Consider the following 16,500-nt stretch of genomic DNA (forward strand, 5'->3'; position numbering starts at 1 on the left):
AAAACATTCTTTTTGTCATTAATTCAACGTAACACAGGGTGAGTAGTTAATCTACAAATGGTCATTTGGGGGGTGAAGTATTCCTTTCATACTACTTGTACTTTTAAGTCTTTTTTTATTTTATTGTATTGTCTTATTGTGCAGACTGTAGAACTGAAGGAATGCAATTTTGTTCTCTATTCAGTATCACCTTTCCCTGCACCTAACACTATGCGTAAAAGATGGTAAAGTACATAGCTCCTGTATGCACATGTGAGAAAAAGTAAGCACATTAAAGCAGTGAATCTCATCTGAACATACTTTTCTGCTGGGAGTCTCTGGGATGTGAACACATCTGTAAACCCGACATTTGAAATTCTAAATGCCTTTAAGCAACTGACTCACCTCACCACTCCAGACTGCAGTCTTTCCACTCGCAGAGGGAAAACAAAGAAACTAAATAAGAACTAGGAGTTTGAGAGAAAAGGAGAGACTTTGGCCCTGGTTTTATAAAATCTAACAGATGATATATACAGTATGCACAGGTAATGCTTTGGTGCGTGTTTCAACAGTCATGCCAGCAAAGGTTATTTGAATAGAATTTAATAAGCAGAGACAGAACGATGGAAAAAGATAAAGGGGAGATAAGGAGAAGTACGTAACAAGTGCCCGAGAAAATAAGAGTCAAGCAGGGTTAACAAGCAGAAGAAGAGAAAAACAGAGAAATTTAAACAATGAAAGATCAAGATGAGAGACACAAAGAGAAGAAAATAAAATTGGCAATAGAAGAAGAAACCTCTCACGGAATACAGAGTCACAGAAGGACTAATAGAAAAAGCAGAAGCAGACAGAGACTCTGGAGTACATAAAGAAACAGTTAGAGCCCAGAGGGACTCGGGTGGCTTTGTGGCCCTCCATAATGGCCTGCAGCCAGTGCGGTGATATAACGGTGCCATTAAATAGGGGATACAGGCCATTAGTTTGGCTGGCTGGAGTGATAGGGGGAAGAGAGCCTGACAGCACACAAATAGCATCCATGCAAGATGGAGAGAGATCAATCAGAGAGATGGGAGTGGACTGGGGTGGACAACAAAGACTGAGAGGGTATGGGGGGGGCCGTTAGCGGTCAGGAGAGGAGGAGGGGAGTGGAGGCCTAAAGGGCAATGTGAGGGACGATACCCTTTAAAGGCTTGAGGGGAGTGGGCAAGGTGTGTGTGTATCAGATTGAACGTGCATAAATCCATGTGATAAACAACTTTTGACCTCAGTCGCTGCACCATCAGTGACACTGCATACATCACTACGGCCACGTCTCCATCACTACGTCTACCTGACCTTCAGCTGAACATCTTTCATGCCGTCCACACTCTGGATCTGTATGCTTTGATAAAACATTGGTCACTTCGGTGTGTCCGTCTGCACCATGTTTGAATCCTGTCACCAGTCTAACGCTCTGTTGTACCTGTGTATGTGGCCTGAGCTGCACGGAGCTCATCTTGCATACAGAGATTGTGACTGCTGTTCTTCACCTCACAATGTGTCTGAACTGTGAACAAGATGAGAGACACAAAGAGAAGAAAATAAAATTGGCAATAGAAGAAGAAACCTCTAGAAGAAGAAACAGAAGTGTAAATTTAGTTTTCGGGTGTTAGAACACCTCTGCACCTGCCAGAATTATTAATTTCTGTTTAGAGAATGTGATTTATTCGCATATTTAAGATTCGGTGTGTAGATTTTAGGAGGATATATCAGCAGAAATGAAATATAACAGTTATCTTTTCTTTAGTGTATAATCACCTGAAAATAAGAATTGTGTTTTCGTTACCTTAGAATGAGCTGTTTATATCTATGTAGGGAGTGGGTTCTCATCCACCAACAAACCAAACACTGGCTCTAGATGGGGCCATTTGTGTTTTCGTCTCAGCCACCATAGTTTGCAGCCCCTCCATAATGAGAGAGTCACGAAAACACATTTTTCTTTTTTCTTTTCTTTTTTTACATGAAACTGCTTTATTCAGTGTTTTTACTGATTTAAAATCGTACGCATAAAACAAGGCCTGAAAGAGGCGTACACAACTGCCCTCACAAAAGTTGTGAGCTATAAAAACAGACTTTGATGGGAAGAACTTCGACCCATGCTTACGAACATTTTGGAGACCAGAAAGTGGTGACGCAGATGGTGAGGTGGAAGCCTGACTGTAGAAACTGTCGAATATTTTTAGGGGCATCTCATTTTTAGCTTTTGTCCGCACGTACATTTTTAGTGTGGACCTTACGCATTGTTTTATAAATGAGACTCCTGGTCTGTTTGATTTGGAGATGAAGAGAGAGAGACTTCAGTAGATAATTCAGCTCCCAGTAAAAACCTCCTGAACGTCTGGATCTTAAGTTATCAGAGAAAAAAAGGGGAGCACACAAAAGCATGTACTGGACTAGCGCCCTGTCTGCGACACGCCAAACAGCATTGGAGGAACACTGATTTGTAAAGTGAAACTGCTTTATTCAGTGTTTTTGCCAGTTTAAATTACCGGGTCTGTTTGTTTTGGAGAGGAGAAGACCTCTGCAGATAATTCGTCTCAGTTTAAAAACCTCCTGAACGTCTGGATCTCGAATTATCAGAGAAGAAAGGTGAGCACACATTAGCAGGTGCTGGACTAGTTGCAGGTCTCCAACATGGCAAACGGTTTCGGCAAAACACTGATTTATAACTTTTTTCTTTCTACCAAACTACACCCACAAACCATGTCTCTGCTCAGAATGAAGGGTGCAGCTACTGCTAGCTCACCTAGCATCACTGAGCTAGCTAACATTACAGCTCAGCTGTGGATGACGCCATCAATGTTTACACCTGGTGCTGTCATGAGCATGAGCCTCTTGTCCATGAATAGATGCACGCTTCCTTCTGCACACACTCAGCAACTCACACCAAAACAATCTAGACTGACAAACAGCACTACAGGTAAGAGGAGACATACGTGTTTTTGATTATGGGGTGAATTGTCCCTTTCAGTAGATGTTTAAATTTCATCTCCTTACAGTGGTTTATACTGAAGGGTTATTATATAATAAGGTGTCTCTATCTGTTGAGCTTTTCCTCTCAAAGCACTTCCCTGTTGCATGGTTATTGTTCTGCCTGTGTAATAAAACCAAGACATTACAGCTCTGGCTCTTCACCGCAGCTTGCCTGCAGTGTTGATGATTCTACTACAGATCTAACTGTACTAACAATACTACACATTTTTACAAAAATATAGTCTAATGATATAACCATAATTTTGAGCTTTAACATTTATTCATTCATTTTCTGTAACCACTTATCCAGGATACACCCTGGACAGGTCGCCAGACTATCGCAGGGCTGACACATAGAGACAGACAACCATTCACACTCACATTCACACCTAGGGACAATTTAGAGTCACCAATTGACCTATGGCCCTCAAACGCGATGAGCCAATCACAGTGCGTATAGACATTCCCATATACTCAGACATTCTCTACCTGGATGTTCATTGAAATGCATTACAGAAAGTCAGTTTTGTTCAGTTTTATGAGCTTTTTCTGAGATTTGAAGTTTAAAAATGGTCAAACGGTGTGCATGGGGTACATGCAACTCCGACACAAGGTATCCTGAGAGGCTGGGCGACGAGGTATATTTTTTACCCTTTCCTAAACCACATCTCAACCGAGAAAAGTGTCTCCTTTGGATAAAGTTGTGTGGTAACGTTAGACCACAACATCAACTCAACGTGAATACGATTAACAATGATGTCTACATCTGTTTTAAGGTAAGTCAACATCGTGTCACTTTGCTGGAAAGAAATATAAAGTTATCTTTAACATCTCTAGCTAACGTTAGCTAAAGTTAGCCTAACGTTAGCTCCTAGCTGCGTTGTTCTTCATGTCACCTTGTTTGCTGGGAGTTCATTAGACTATTTTGTTCTAGTTTTGTACTTTGGTGATCGTACATCATTGTTAGCTGTTGTCCAAAGGGCTCTAGTTAAGCTAATGTTAACTTCTGGAGCTTAGCTTCATTAATTTATCTGTAATCGCAGAGATAACAAAGGTTGGCAAACGTTATGCTGAATGATTCAATGTAAATACTGTAGCACCAAACTAATGGAGAGACACTCTTGGTAAAGATGGTAAAAAGGCTGTTATCCTTTTCTCATATTCTGAGCCAAAAACCTTAACTTCAGTGGCACTTTAACTTGTTGTCTTTGATGGCAACGGCAACGAGATGCGGTTCACAAGCGTACACTGGGACCTGTAAATTTTGGCTTGTAATTTAAGCTTTCCATCGACCTTCTCAACAATAAAATGATGAATATATCCCTCCAATGCGTAGTTTAGGCCCTTTTGGTTACTTTTCAATGCCATGTGATCGTTATGTCCCCACAAATCATCAGTTGCCTCCTGTGAAATACTGTGTACTGTGACACCTGCCATAGCACCGGTCACTGAATGTTGATAGTTTGTCAGAGTGAGTGGAGGGGGGCGTGGCTTAGCCATAGGTCAATTAACCTGCATGTCTTTGGACTGTGGCAGGAAGCTGGAGTACCTGGAGAAAACCCACACTTTAGTTTTAACATGTGGCTATGAATATTTTGTAAATATTAACAATGATATAACAATAATAGTGTGACAAATACTGCAATGTGTATTCTCTGCATCATCCATCACCCTGAACAGTTAATATCAAATATAAACCATAACTGAGCTGTGAATCAGAAACCACTTCTGAGTGTAATCTGTCAGCTGGTCACCAACATTTCTCGGCTCATTACAGGTTTATAACTTCAAAGAGGGCTGCGAGGGCTTTTGTGAACAGTATCTGTAAAATACTTATTGTGTGCTCTGCTTTGCTCCATCCTACCGGACCCCCATCCTCCTCCTCCTCCTATCTTCATCCCTCCACAGTCCTGATTTATGGTCCCATCCCTGCCCGCACTCATTCCCCTCTCCTTCACTCCTCCTCTCAAGCCGACCACAGACCCACACAGACAATTACAAGGCGAGTCATACGCTTGTGCTAAAAGCATACACTTTCAAATGTGTACGGCGGTGTGTGTTTAAGGGTAAAGACAGGGTGGGGGTGGGGATGAAAGGTGGCATTTACGGGAAACAAACCCCCTCTCGCTGAGCTCCTCCCACAGCTGTCCATCTTTGTGTCACATCTATCTGCGTCTCTCCTTGAAGGCGCCACACGCTGTGACGCCACCTCGCTGTTACGGTGATTTGATTTCACAAACTTTTAATGAATAACAGGAAAGTAGAGCGCTGCTTTTTTCTCTATGTACAAGACAACTTAATATGAGCGCACGTGGAGGAGTTGATCTGAGTGGGAAATCTCTGCAACCTGCAGAGGAGGCCATTTCAACCTGGCCCAGAAAATTCTGCAGTACAATCCTTTTACAATCCACTGCCTTTGCTGCAGTGCCCTGTATTATGCGCCCATCCCTCTATCCTTCCATCTTTCTTACTCCTCTCTCTTTCCTCCTCCGACTGCGAGCCCCCCACCACCACCACCACACACTTAAACTGCAACTGAGCTGATCCTTATCCACTGTCTCTCAAGCCGGCACTTCAGGCTAAAGGGGGGGAAGTCAGGCTTATTTATGAAGCGAGATAAAAAAACCGAGGACCACATGCACGCACACATCAGACACAAAATCACTCATAATCTGTGTCCAAATGCTGAAATGTCACATGAATACCAACGAGGAGGCTTACGCCAAAATGATACAAAGACTAGCTCTGTTGTGGGTATGAATCTGTAGATGTGTATCTAATAAGATAAAAGTTACTATCTCATCCACTGCAGGGTGAGATCGTGAGCCTCGTGTGTGTGAGAGAAAGAGTGCGTCAGCGTGTCTTTGCCCTTCAACCTCTGAAGGATAATATTGACTCACTAACCAGCTGCACAACAGACGTCCACAATTAGATCACACGCAATTATTCAATTAGGGCGGCTGCAGCGTGCGGACGGGGTGAAGAGAAAGGGTGAGGGGAGAAGAAGAAGCAGAATATGATTAAAAGAAGAGGAGAGGTAATATGAAGAAAGGAGATGGAGAGAAGTCGTTCTGCTGCTGTGTTTCAAACACAAACCCATGATTCTTCAAAAACTACAGTACAATTCATTGGCTTGTAAAAAGGTATCAAAGCCTTGCATTCACAGAGCAGCCATAAGCAGCGAGTCCAGCCCAGTGAGCATTTTACTGTCTCCGTGTCAGTGACAAGGAAGCAGTTAGAGTAGCATTGTGCAAAGCTGTAAACACACTGCTGGCCCATGGGAAATCGATACGGCGCCTTGGAGCATGGTATTACACCGCTGCGATTCTCTCTCGTTTTACTTTGCACCCGCTGCACTCTCCTCGTGCAACGCTGCCCTGTCATCCTGCCGGCCCTGTCTCGGGATAACCTGGCTTACCTGACAGACTCCGCCGATTATCACATTCCTATTTATCATTACACGCCGCGGACGCAGCCTGACCACAGATCCAGTTCCTCCTCACAAAGAGGAGGCCTTCAGTGGGTAAACGAGCATCCAGCCAAAGTGCGACTCAGAATATTTCCAATAGAAACGATGGTTTGTGCCATTGGGGGGTGAAAAATGACACCGTCTCATAGCTGCCTGCTCCTCTAATAACAGCCATTAACACTGGAGGGGCAGCGGGGGGGGGGAGACAGGCGAGCTCCATCACACAGCTGACACACAAACACACTCAAAGACACATCAACAAGTGCACATCCAATTTAGTGCAGCAAGAGGTGAAAGTGTCGCTGACAGGAAACATTTCAAAGAAGGTGTGAGAGGTTAGTGTACTCACGTTCCTCTTCTTTGGGGTCCAGCTGTGTGACGCTGATCGAGAGGCGGTCCACGCGCTCTTGCAGGGAGTTGACCCGGAAAGAGAAGGTGTGGGCCTCGTTGAACAGCTCTCCAAACAGGTCTTCTGCATATTTACCTACACAGACAGACATAAAGAAAATTATTACTTGTTTTACACTTACAAAGTACTCAACTGAAATAACCAACAAAGTTTTAAACCTTTCGAACATGTCCATAGTGTGTTTTTTTATACGCTGCAGGACATATCATGAGCACAATAAGGAGCCAAAACTATGGCTGAGCATTTTCACCTTGGAACAGCAATGTGCCATTGACTGTGTTCACATGCGCACTAATATTCCACTAATATTCTTAATATCAGAATATTCTGAATTTGATGTGGGTCATTTTAACAGCATGTTTCGTTTGTATATTCCCAATTAAGCCTTTTTCCGAATGTAGCATTTTACGATTCAGACGTGAGATATGCCTGTATTATTCAGGATTTAGGATCATACTTTGGACATGTATACAGCATATTCAGAAAATTTGTCTCAACTGGGGTTTTTACCAATGTTTGCTACACATGGCCTCTTGTCTGTTTGCAGTCAGCCCTGTCTGTTGTCATGGATGCTTTGTACACAAACCACACTAGCCTACAGTTTGTAAAACCAGGTTAGAGATGCATGTTTGAAAGAAAAGCCATCATTTCTGGTCAGAAGGTGAAAAACACCTACTTCTGAACATTCTGGAAGACTTGGACATCAACAGGATTTTGGGTATGCGCAAATATCGCAATGCTGACGTTTGCATGGTCAAACAAGTCCGTCACTGGTTGGAATACTTTGAATAAATCCATACTTATGATGCAAAGAAGCAAAATCCATATTTTGAATTTATAAACGACATGTTAGGAGATGTTAATCTGACTATGAATGGCTACATGTAAACAGAAATATTAGTGGAATATTCAGTTTCATTAGCCATGTACGCAGCTTAGTAGGAATATTGCTTTTTGGGAATAATAAAAATAATAGTAGGGACAAAAACTTTTGTGCTTGTAAAGATAGTCATTAACAGTCTCAAAAATGGCAATTCAGACTGGGTTTGCCGCATCACAACCCAAAAGACCAACACAACCCTGGCTTCTCCTCTAGCAACATATTAGCTATCTGATAACGTAGTCAAGCCGAAGGCTCATGTTATCTACTAGCATTTACAAGCAGAGGTTTGTGTGTTTGATGAGCAAAATTGAGCAGCTGAGGGGCGGGGCTATTTTGTATATTTATAGGTCTGTGCATACTATGTGGCAAAGACGCAGAGTAATGCGGGATTCATCAGTGCCCTATGCCTTTACCTGACATGCACCTCCCCAGAAATGTTACTAAATGTTGCTGCGATGCAGACCTCCTGTCTGTTATTGTAAGCTGAAACCATTTCCCTCAGTGGAAACAAAGCTTTTATTTACTTTAATTTCACAGATAAGAGACAATAAATTGTTTATGGCTTCATGTGAGCAGAGGAAAAGTCTGCCAGCCACTAAGCTAATTTATACAATGTAAAATGCCATAGGCATGTGCTAGAAACATTAGCATGTTGTATTTGTGGTGCTTTGTCTGTGAATTCTTGTCCCAAAATATCTCTCTGCTCTGCGTCACTCAAAATATGCCTCTAGTCTGGTCTAGTTTTGACAGAGTTGCGACTCTGTTGCACAGAGCAAATTGAGCCGGGAAGGAAGTGGAACAGCAGCATCAATTTTCAGAATAAACACCCTGTAAATGTAATTATAAATATAAGGCAAATACATCATTATGAGGATAAACCAATTTTTAAAAACTAAATCACAGCCACAAATCTTTGATCCTTGTTGTTCATAACTGGACTTTTAACTGTATTAACTTTGTCTGTAGGTTACAGCACAACAGAGAAGGAAATAGCAACAATAAACACAACTACAACAGACAAAAAGACAAGAATTTAACCACTTAATTACTTATTTTTAGTACAAGAACACATAAAGACAAAAATAACTGAATATACAAAATCTGTAAGTCTATAACATCAGGCAGGCAAACACTCCACTTCTGAAATGCTCCTGTTATGGCATGACGAAACAAAACCGAGTCGCAGCCAGAACGCGCCTCAGCTGTACTCAGTGGAATCCAAGCTAAAGCCATTTTAAGGCATGAAGGGATGATTTCCACTTCAACATATGTTACTTTGATGAACAGACATGAGCTTTTAGGGATTTAATCAATGCCCAGAGAGGGAGTTTAAAATGGAAAGTGTGAAAAGACTCATAATTATTTCAGAGCCATCGACAACTTTATATGCGGCGATAATGAGAAAAATTTCACTTCAACATAGCTGTGAGTTGTGTTTTACATCAACTGGCTCCAGGGACTTGTAGTCTGCAACACTTAGGTCCTTCTGTTTTATAAAGGTAAACTAAAATACTTTGTCTGGCACAACCACAACAAACTACAAGTGCTGTTCTTCTGTGTCAAGCATCATAAAGTGCACATACTGATATTAAGAGCTGGAGAAACACTGTGACTGTGGTGCCTGGAAATCCAAAGGGAATCTAACGTTGGAGTCTGACTGCTCCGATGGAGAAGTGAGTGCCAGAGGAGTTTTACCAAAGACAGCCGTATGATACAAGAGTAAGACAAAAAAAGAAAGATTAAAGAGATGCAGCTGGAGGGGAAAACTACTACTGTTGCTTCAGTTTTTTGTATCAGTAACACATTTCAGACGGGTTTTGTGACACTTCAGTGTGTATCCCAGCTTCTGTCCAGCTAAATGTAGGTAATGACTTCCATTAGTGCCCATCATTTCTTTCATGAACTTAATTAGGTTTTTAAGCTTCTATAAATATCATAGGATTCATGTCATTGCACGTGTCATGACCATATATACTGTGTTTCCTCATCCCTTCCAGTACAAAGCTATGCCAAATTTTAAAAAAAGAAGCTTTAAATCAAGTGATTAACAAATTGAGCATAACGTTAGTTCAGGCAGGACACGATGTCAAGCTCAGCTCACATCCCAGCTCCATCAGCTGATCTCAAACAGCCCAATCAACTGATGGAGCAGCTGATTGATGGAAGGGCGTCAGCTGATAGATAGGTGCATGGAAGGGCAGGGAGCTGTGCTTTTTCTGCCTCAGGCTTTCCTTGTTTGCACATGGAAGGGCAAAGAGGTGTGCTCTCTCTGCCTTTAGGCTTTCCATGTAGGTGCGTGGAAGGGCAGGGAGGTTTGCTCTCTCTGCCTCAGGTTTGCCTTGTTTGAACATGGAAGGGCAAAGAGGTGTGCTCTCTCTGCCTTAAGGCTTTCCACGTAGGCACAGTGAGGGACAGAGAGGTGTGCTCTCTCTTCGTTGAGGCTTTCCATTTAGGTGCATGGAAGGGCAGACAGGTGTGCGTGCAAGAGGCTTTCTGCGTGGGCCCAAGGAAAGGCAGAGAGGCCCCAGAACAGAGCCATACCGCCAAATATACTGCAAATGGAAATAAAGTTTTCTTTGACTTAAGCGGTCCCGACTGAATTAACAGTATTTATAAGTTTGTTTTCTAAATAGTAAAGAATGCCAAATGTGTACATCCCACATAAATGCTTCTTATTTGAGTGTTGACAGAAATCTATAAACTGCATATATCTCTAAATCTTTGAATCTGTTAGTTGTTAATTTGCTAGATTTTTTTTATCCTGATATCATCTGCTGCCAGAATGAGGGACTGTGTTAATTAGATCCGTCACAAAATGTGTTATCAAAAATTGGGGAAAATCACACTATTAATCCACAGAAAATGTTCAATTTTAGTTCTGCACTGGCTTTTTAAGTAGTTCAATATTTTGTTGAATCACTCCACTACTTTTTAGCTGTGTCATTGTAGAGCAACGCAGGAGCATCAGCATGACAGGCTGCAAACTTTACAAATGAGTCTTGTCTGAAACGGCCCAACCACCAAACTAACTGTGATGGAAGTACAGGGTTAGTGCGAGGCAGGGCTGCGTGACTCGTGTCTGTTGGCTGCTCCAACTCTCGGCTCCAGTGCAGACTGTCAGTGAAGTCGGCTAAGCTACTTTTGAACCAGACGCTGGTACATCCTCCTCTGCTGCGTCCAGTGTGATTGACTCCTCAGCTGACAGCGCTGTCAACAGCCTGGCAGGAGCAACGCACCGTAGTGCACTCAGATTTTATGACTGAAGGACTATGACCGGGGCTTAGAGTTTTACTTTCTCTGACTGTGAGGAAATCTGATGTTTTCACATCACAGTTGATGAACAAAGGCATTAAAACACGAGTCTCACAGGTAAAACATGACTTATGGCATACTGCGCTGAACTGATACTACTGATGATAATACTATGAGATTTAGGTTAATATGTGCTTTTATGTTAACTGTTGAAACTTTTTGTTGCTGTTTTTTTTATTTTTGGCATTTTGCTTTTGTCAGATAGGAAGGCTGTGGTGTAGGAGGGGGAGAAGGAGGGAATGATGGGCAGCAAAGGGCCAGGATTATACAATGGCCTTTGTACATGGAGTGCCTGCTCTACCAGGAGAGCTAATGGGTGCCCCAGTGTTGCTGCTATTCTTGACCAGGTTTCCCCTGTAAAAGTGATCTTTGAGCTCAATGGGACAAACAAAGGCTAAATAAATAGGAAGGGAGGAAAATGTATTTTTAAAATACTTGTAGATACGGTGTTTTGAAGAAAAGGCATCAATAATAATATTTAGTGTTCATAAAAACAAAAAATACTTGTAGGTTAGAAAAGCATGAACGAATAAATCACAAATACATGACAAATTAATATACCAACCTCCCCTTGAGGCTCATTTATGCTCAACGTTAGATACTTGTACAGACATGGACAGAGCCTTCTGTTCGTACTCTGCGTTCGTTTCATATCAATTTGTACATGTTTACAGATAGGGACAAAACAGGATGATACCACCAGAGGGCATCATGAGGGCAGTGTAACGTAGTTCAAGCGAGATATGACCACTTTAAAAATGGCGGAACAGAACAAATGAGTAAAGTCAGGCCCCCAGGAAAGCTGCTAAGCTTTGCACCCAGTTTTTCTGGCTGGCCACTCACGGTATTGCACCGAAAAAAATTCCCTGCAGCCTAAAAAGCACTTTTGACGACCATTGTAAAAGGCACATCTGTAAAGCTGTTGACAGGACACCTTAAACTGTAAACAAGGTCAATTAAGAATCTTTCTATTCTGGATTTTTGAGCCATGGAGGTTTTAGGTTTGTAAAACTGCTGAAAAAAGCCGTTGGAAAATCAGTGACGTCATCGCAATGTAAAGTCTGTGAGCCAAACAGGAACTTTGGGGCCAGTGGGAGAAACACTGCTGCGCATATTCAGTGGGTTGCATACAGCGGAATTAAACCTTGAAGCTATAAAACGTTTTTGGCATATCCACCAGGCAAGCGGTTCCATTGGAATAAATAGGCACCATCTTGGCCTCCAGTATCTAGTTACTATTAAAATCGATGGGTTATACAGTGAAAAGAATTCTCCGTCCACGTGTCACAAGTATTTAATGGCTGCACAGACCACCACATTAATACGACCTCCTCCCCATTGCCATGTTTGTTGTCAAAAACTTCTGACTCTGCACTCTAGTGCCATCTAGTGGATGTACGTATGCCAACATAGAGGACACATGGAAGTATGTGGGCAGTGACGGTCACATTTTAGATGAATGCATCTATTTTCATACCTAAGGGAGTTTAAATTAGCTTTTAGTCGACGCTGGAAATCCTGGTTTGAGCTCAGCCCTGCACGGTCTCCTCTCAAACTTACTCTGCAGAAATATGCAATTGTGAAAAGTGATCTTGGCTGTTTAAGATTATCGAATTTGTCAGGTAGTTTTCTGAATATTCTAATTTTCTGATGCCTGCAATGTGCTTTCCAGGAAATAAGCAGAAAGAATGAAAACTGACAAGTAGGCATTAGCTGACTCAGTACTTAATATACCTAATCGACTTACAGGGAGCCGAGGTGCGTGAGTACAGTCTGTGTGCTGTGTCGATCAAAATAACTATAAGAGAGTGTGTGTGTGTGTGTGTGTGCTACTGACTGAGGCTGCTGAGCTGGCGTATGACGTTGGCCAAGGAGATGTTAGTCACACACTCCAGCTCATTCTTGATGTTCCTTGGCAGCACCGTGTGGCACAGGTGCCTGGGCTCGATGGTGCGCTTCACCAGCGGCATCCTTCTGCTGCGACACCACTACCTATAGGAGTCAGGTGGAGGGGAACAGGACGGGGGTGGGGGGAGAGGGGGATGAAGGAAAACAAGACAAACTTCGTTAGTGCAAAGATAACAGCTACAGACCGTGTGATTTTGCTGCTAACAAGAGTAACACCAAACACTAGGATTATCACAACATGGAGAGGAAATATTAGCCTCAGAGAAAGAGATATGACAGAACATGACGTGACTTTGAGGGTAAAATGGGCACGTGGAGAGGGAATACAATGTGAGCCCAGTTTAACAGGATCCTGGAGAAACAGCAAATGCAACAGAGCAGCAGGGAAGTCATGTTTTGACATTGCTAACAGCCATGTTGCCTCATCCGTTTCACTGACTTAGCACTGTCTTGTCCTTTTCATCATGCACGGCCAGGCTAACAAACCTCAGCACTTTGTCTGCCCACTCAGCCATGCTAATGGCATTAAAGCTGCAGCGCTGGGCTGCTTAGGCCCAATTCTCCTCAACACCAAAAACACAGATGACATCCCAAAACCCAAAAGACACAGAGGGTGCAAGCTCCAGAACCAGAATGTTTTCTCTAGCTCAAAAAGGCACAAGAACATTTTTTAAACCATCAACGAGCCGCAATATGTTAGCAGCTCTATGAGGCTGACATTTGACATATAGCAGGATCAGCATTTTAGCTTTTATTATGAAAAGGATCCTGTAACAATGAGAAAGGTCTCTCGTTCTAACAAGAAACTGAGCAAACAGATATTGTATCATGGTGGCTGCCATAGTATTCCATCCAATAGTTGTTGAGATAGATCACTCAAAACTAGAAATGTCCACTGTAGGGATGAAACAGTTACCAGTTTCACAATAAACCACGGTAAAAATCCAGACGGTTAGTATGACTGTTTCAAATTTCAATTGTCAATAATATTGTGCTTTGAAAAACTTCCAGTAAATAATATCTAGCACCAGTCTATCGGCGTCAGTACTTTTTGAACATTTTCATCACACATGCTTCAACCGAAATGTTTTATTTCACTTGGCAAGTGGGTCAGAAATGTAATTGCCAAAAAGTCAAAATTTTTTTTTTTGCCCTGATACCTTCATTCATTTTCTGTAACCACTTATCCCGTTGGGGGTCGCTGACATTGGGCGAGAGGCGGGGTACACCCTGGACAGGTCACCAGACTATCACAGGGCTGACAGAGACAGACAACCATTCACACTCACATGGTAAATGGAAATGACCTGCACTTGTATAGTGCCTTTCTAGTACTCCGACCACTCAAAGTGTTTTTTCCACTATGAGTCACATTAACCCATTCACTAACACATTTATACACTGGTGGCCGAGGCTACCATACAAGGTGCCACCTGCTACTCAGCTTTTAACACACTCACACACTGATGGGAACAGCCATCGGGAGCAATTTGGGGTTCAGCATCTTGCCCAAGGATACTTCTACATGCGGACTGGAGGAGCCGGGGATCGAATTTCTGATTAGCGACGACCCGCTCTACCTCCAGAGCCACAGCCACATTCACACCTACGGCCAATTTAGAGTCACCAATTAACCTGCATGTCTTGGGACTGTGGGAGGAAGCCGGAGCACCCGGAGAAAACCCACGCTGACACGAGGAGAACATGCAAACTCCAAGAGGAGGGGCCTCTTGCTGTGAGACAATAATGCTGACTACTGCACCACCATACCGCCACTGATACAGTAGTTTACTTGACATGCCTTTGAATAGCTACCCCATTTTATTTGCCTTGCCTGCAAACTGCACAATGCATATTTGATGTGTTGTCCACATCCTCCAATGACACCCAACTAAACTTCTGTTCACAGGATAAATGAAATATTCACTTCAGCTTATTAACTTCGTCTTTACGTATTCTTGTGAGTGCCCGATCAGTACTGCTCATGTGCAGCCCTCAACAGAGATGAAAAGGGGCAACCTGGTACCTCACCAGGTAGAGCACATACCATACAGTCCTTACAGCAGCAGCTTAAGTTTGAGACTAGCCCAGGCCCTTTGTTTCATGTCATCCCCTCTCTGTACCTTGCCTTTCCTGTCTCTATCAAAAATAAAGGAGAAAACACCCAAAAAATAAGATAAGAAAGAAGTAATATGGCTCACTCTTCAGCTACTTCCATCGTCAGCTCTGGGAAAAAACTGCGTGTAATTCTTTTTTACCACTTGTCCCATCAGGCAAGTGAGTTGCAAGAGAGTTGCTGAGTTGCTATTGTCCTTGGCAATCGTTCCTTATTGTTGAGCCCTGGCACATTTTAACAATACCGCAATAATTCTGACAACCCTGGTTATTTTGCTCACCATTATCTTGGTATGAACAGGAATGGTTTGTAACAGGAAAAGTCAGGGGATCACCAGAGTCGTCAGGATCAAGGATAAACAAACGTGTGCTAATCCATCCAAGATTTGTTGTAAAAATGGCCCATGTAATTGCCAGTAATAACTTCAACAATAGAGATGACAGAGCAAAAAGCATAACAGCAACATGATGCTACAGAAATGGACATGTAATGATGGGACGGGTGTGAAATGAGAGCAAAGAAATCAGGAACACAGAGGGCAAAACACCATCCTGCTGACAAACTCCCTCTGTGACAACAGCAGTTAATCATACTAACAACACCTTGCCTCTCTGCTGTAATGCTATAATTAGAGCAAGTGTGAGCACTGATGTGATCTGCCGGACTGACTGATTGACTGGGATTGACAGCGATAAGGTCTCGTTAGGGCACTGATTAAACTTTAATTGACGTCTGGTACTTTTAATATCCCGCTGTATTCTTAGTGGTGTTGCCGTCACTGAGGAATAAACATGATTATTGACCGTATCCATAAAAATGTAGGGCAAGGAAGGCTATTCTAGGAAGTGGCCCAGCTATGGATGGTTAGAGGGGAGAGAGAGGGAGCCCAGTAAAAGGCTTTGTTGAGGTGATTCATCTTGGAAGCGTCTTAAATGGGGGCAAAAATGCCCATAAAAGGAGAGAATGAGAACCTGCACCTCTCTAAGCCGTTGTTAAAGAGGTTTGAATGAGATGTGCGGGCGATCTTACAGCGACACAAACCCAAACACTGCGTCAAATCCCTGCCCACTGCTAAAATAACAAGATGTCCTCTCTACTCTTTGAAGATTTTTTTTATTTACTCCCACAGTCTCTCCATCACCACCCCACACACACACACACACACACACACACACACACACACATCCTGTCCTGATTGGGTACATCTCTTGACCCAGTGTGCACTGACATTTTCCACGGCCTCCGGAAGTCTTCATAATGGAGGGCAAACCCTGAGCTACCACTCGCCAAGGTGAAGGTATAAACTCAATTGTTATGGCGCTGACCTTTAACATACAGGCCCGACACTACTTAATGTAACATCGACTATACCCTCAGGAGGGTTTTCTCAAAGAGGAAAGAAAAAGGACATT

General features: G+C 42.7%; 1 protein-coding gene across 4 annotated transcripts in view; it reads right to left on the reverse strand.

Annotated features, from left to right (window-relative positions):
• wasf1 (WASP family member 1) overlaps positions 1-16,500 on the reverse strand; it is a 116,693-nt gene that overhangs the window by 57,348 nt on the left and 42,845 nt on the right. For all 4 annotated transcript variants that reach the window (XM_078173808.1, XM_033648497.2, XM_078173807.1 and 1 more), the window contains exons 2-3: positions 12,902-13,056; positions 6,810-6,944 (exon numbers count right to left, since the gene is read on the reverse strand). In XM_078173808.1, coding sequence (XP_078029934.1) covers positions 6,810-6,944; positions 12,902-13,034 — 268 coding nt within the window. In that variant the 5' untranslated portion in view covers positions 13,035-13,056. The remainder of the gene's footprint in view (positions 1-6,809; positions 6,945-12,901; positions 13,057-16,500) is intronic.

Source organism: Epinephelus lanceolatus, chromosome 13 (assembly GCF_041903045.1).
Source record: "Epinephelus lanceolatus isolate andai-2023 chromosome 13, ASM4190304v1, whole genome shotgun sequence".
Taxonomy (NCBI): domain Eukaryota; kingdom Metazoa; phylum Chordata; class Actinopteri; order Perciformes; family Serranidae; genus Epinephelus; species Epinephelus lanceolatus.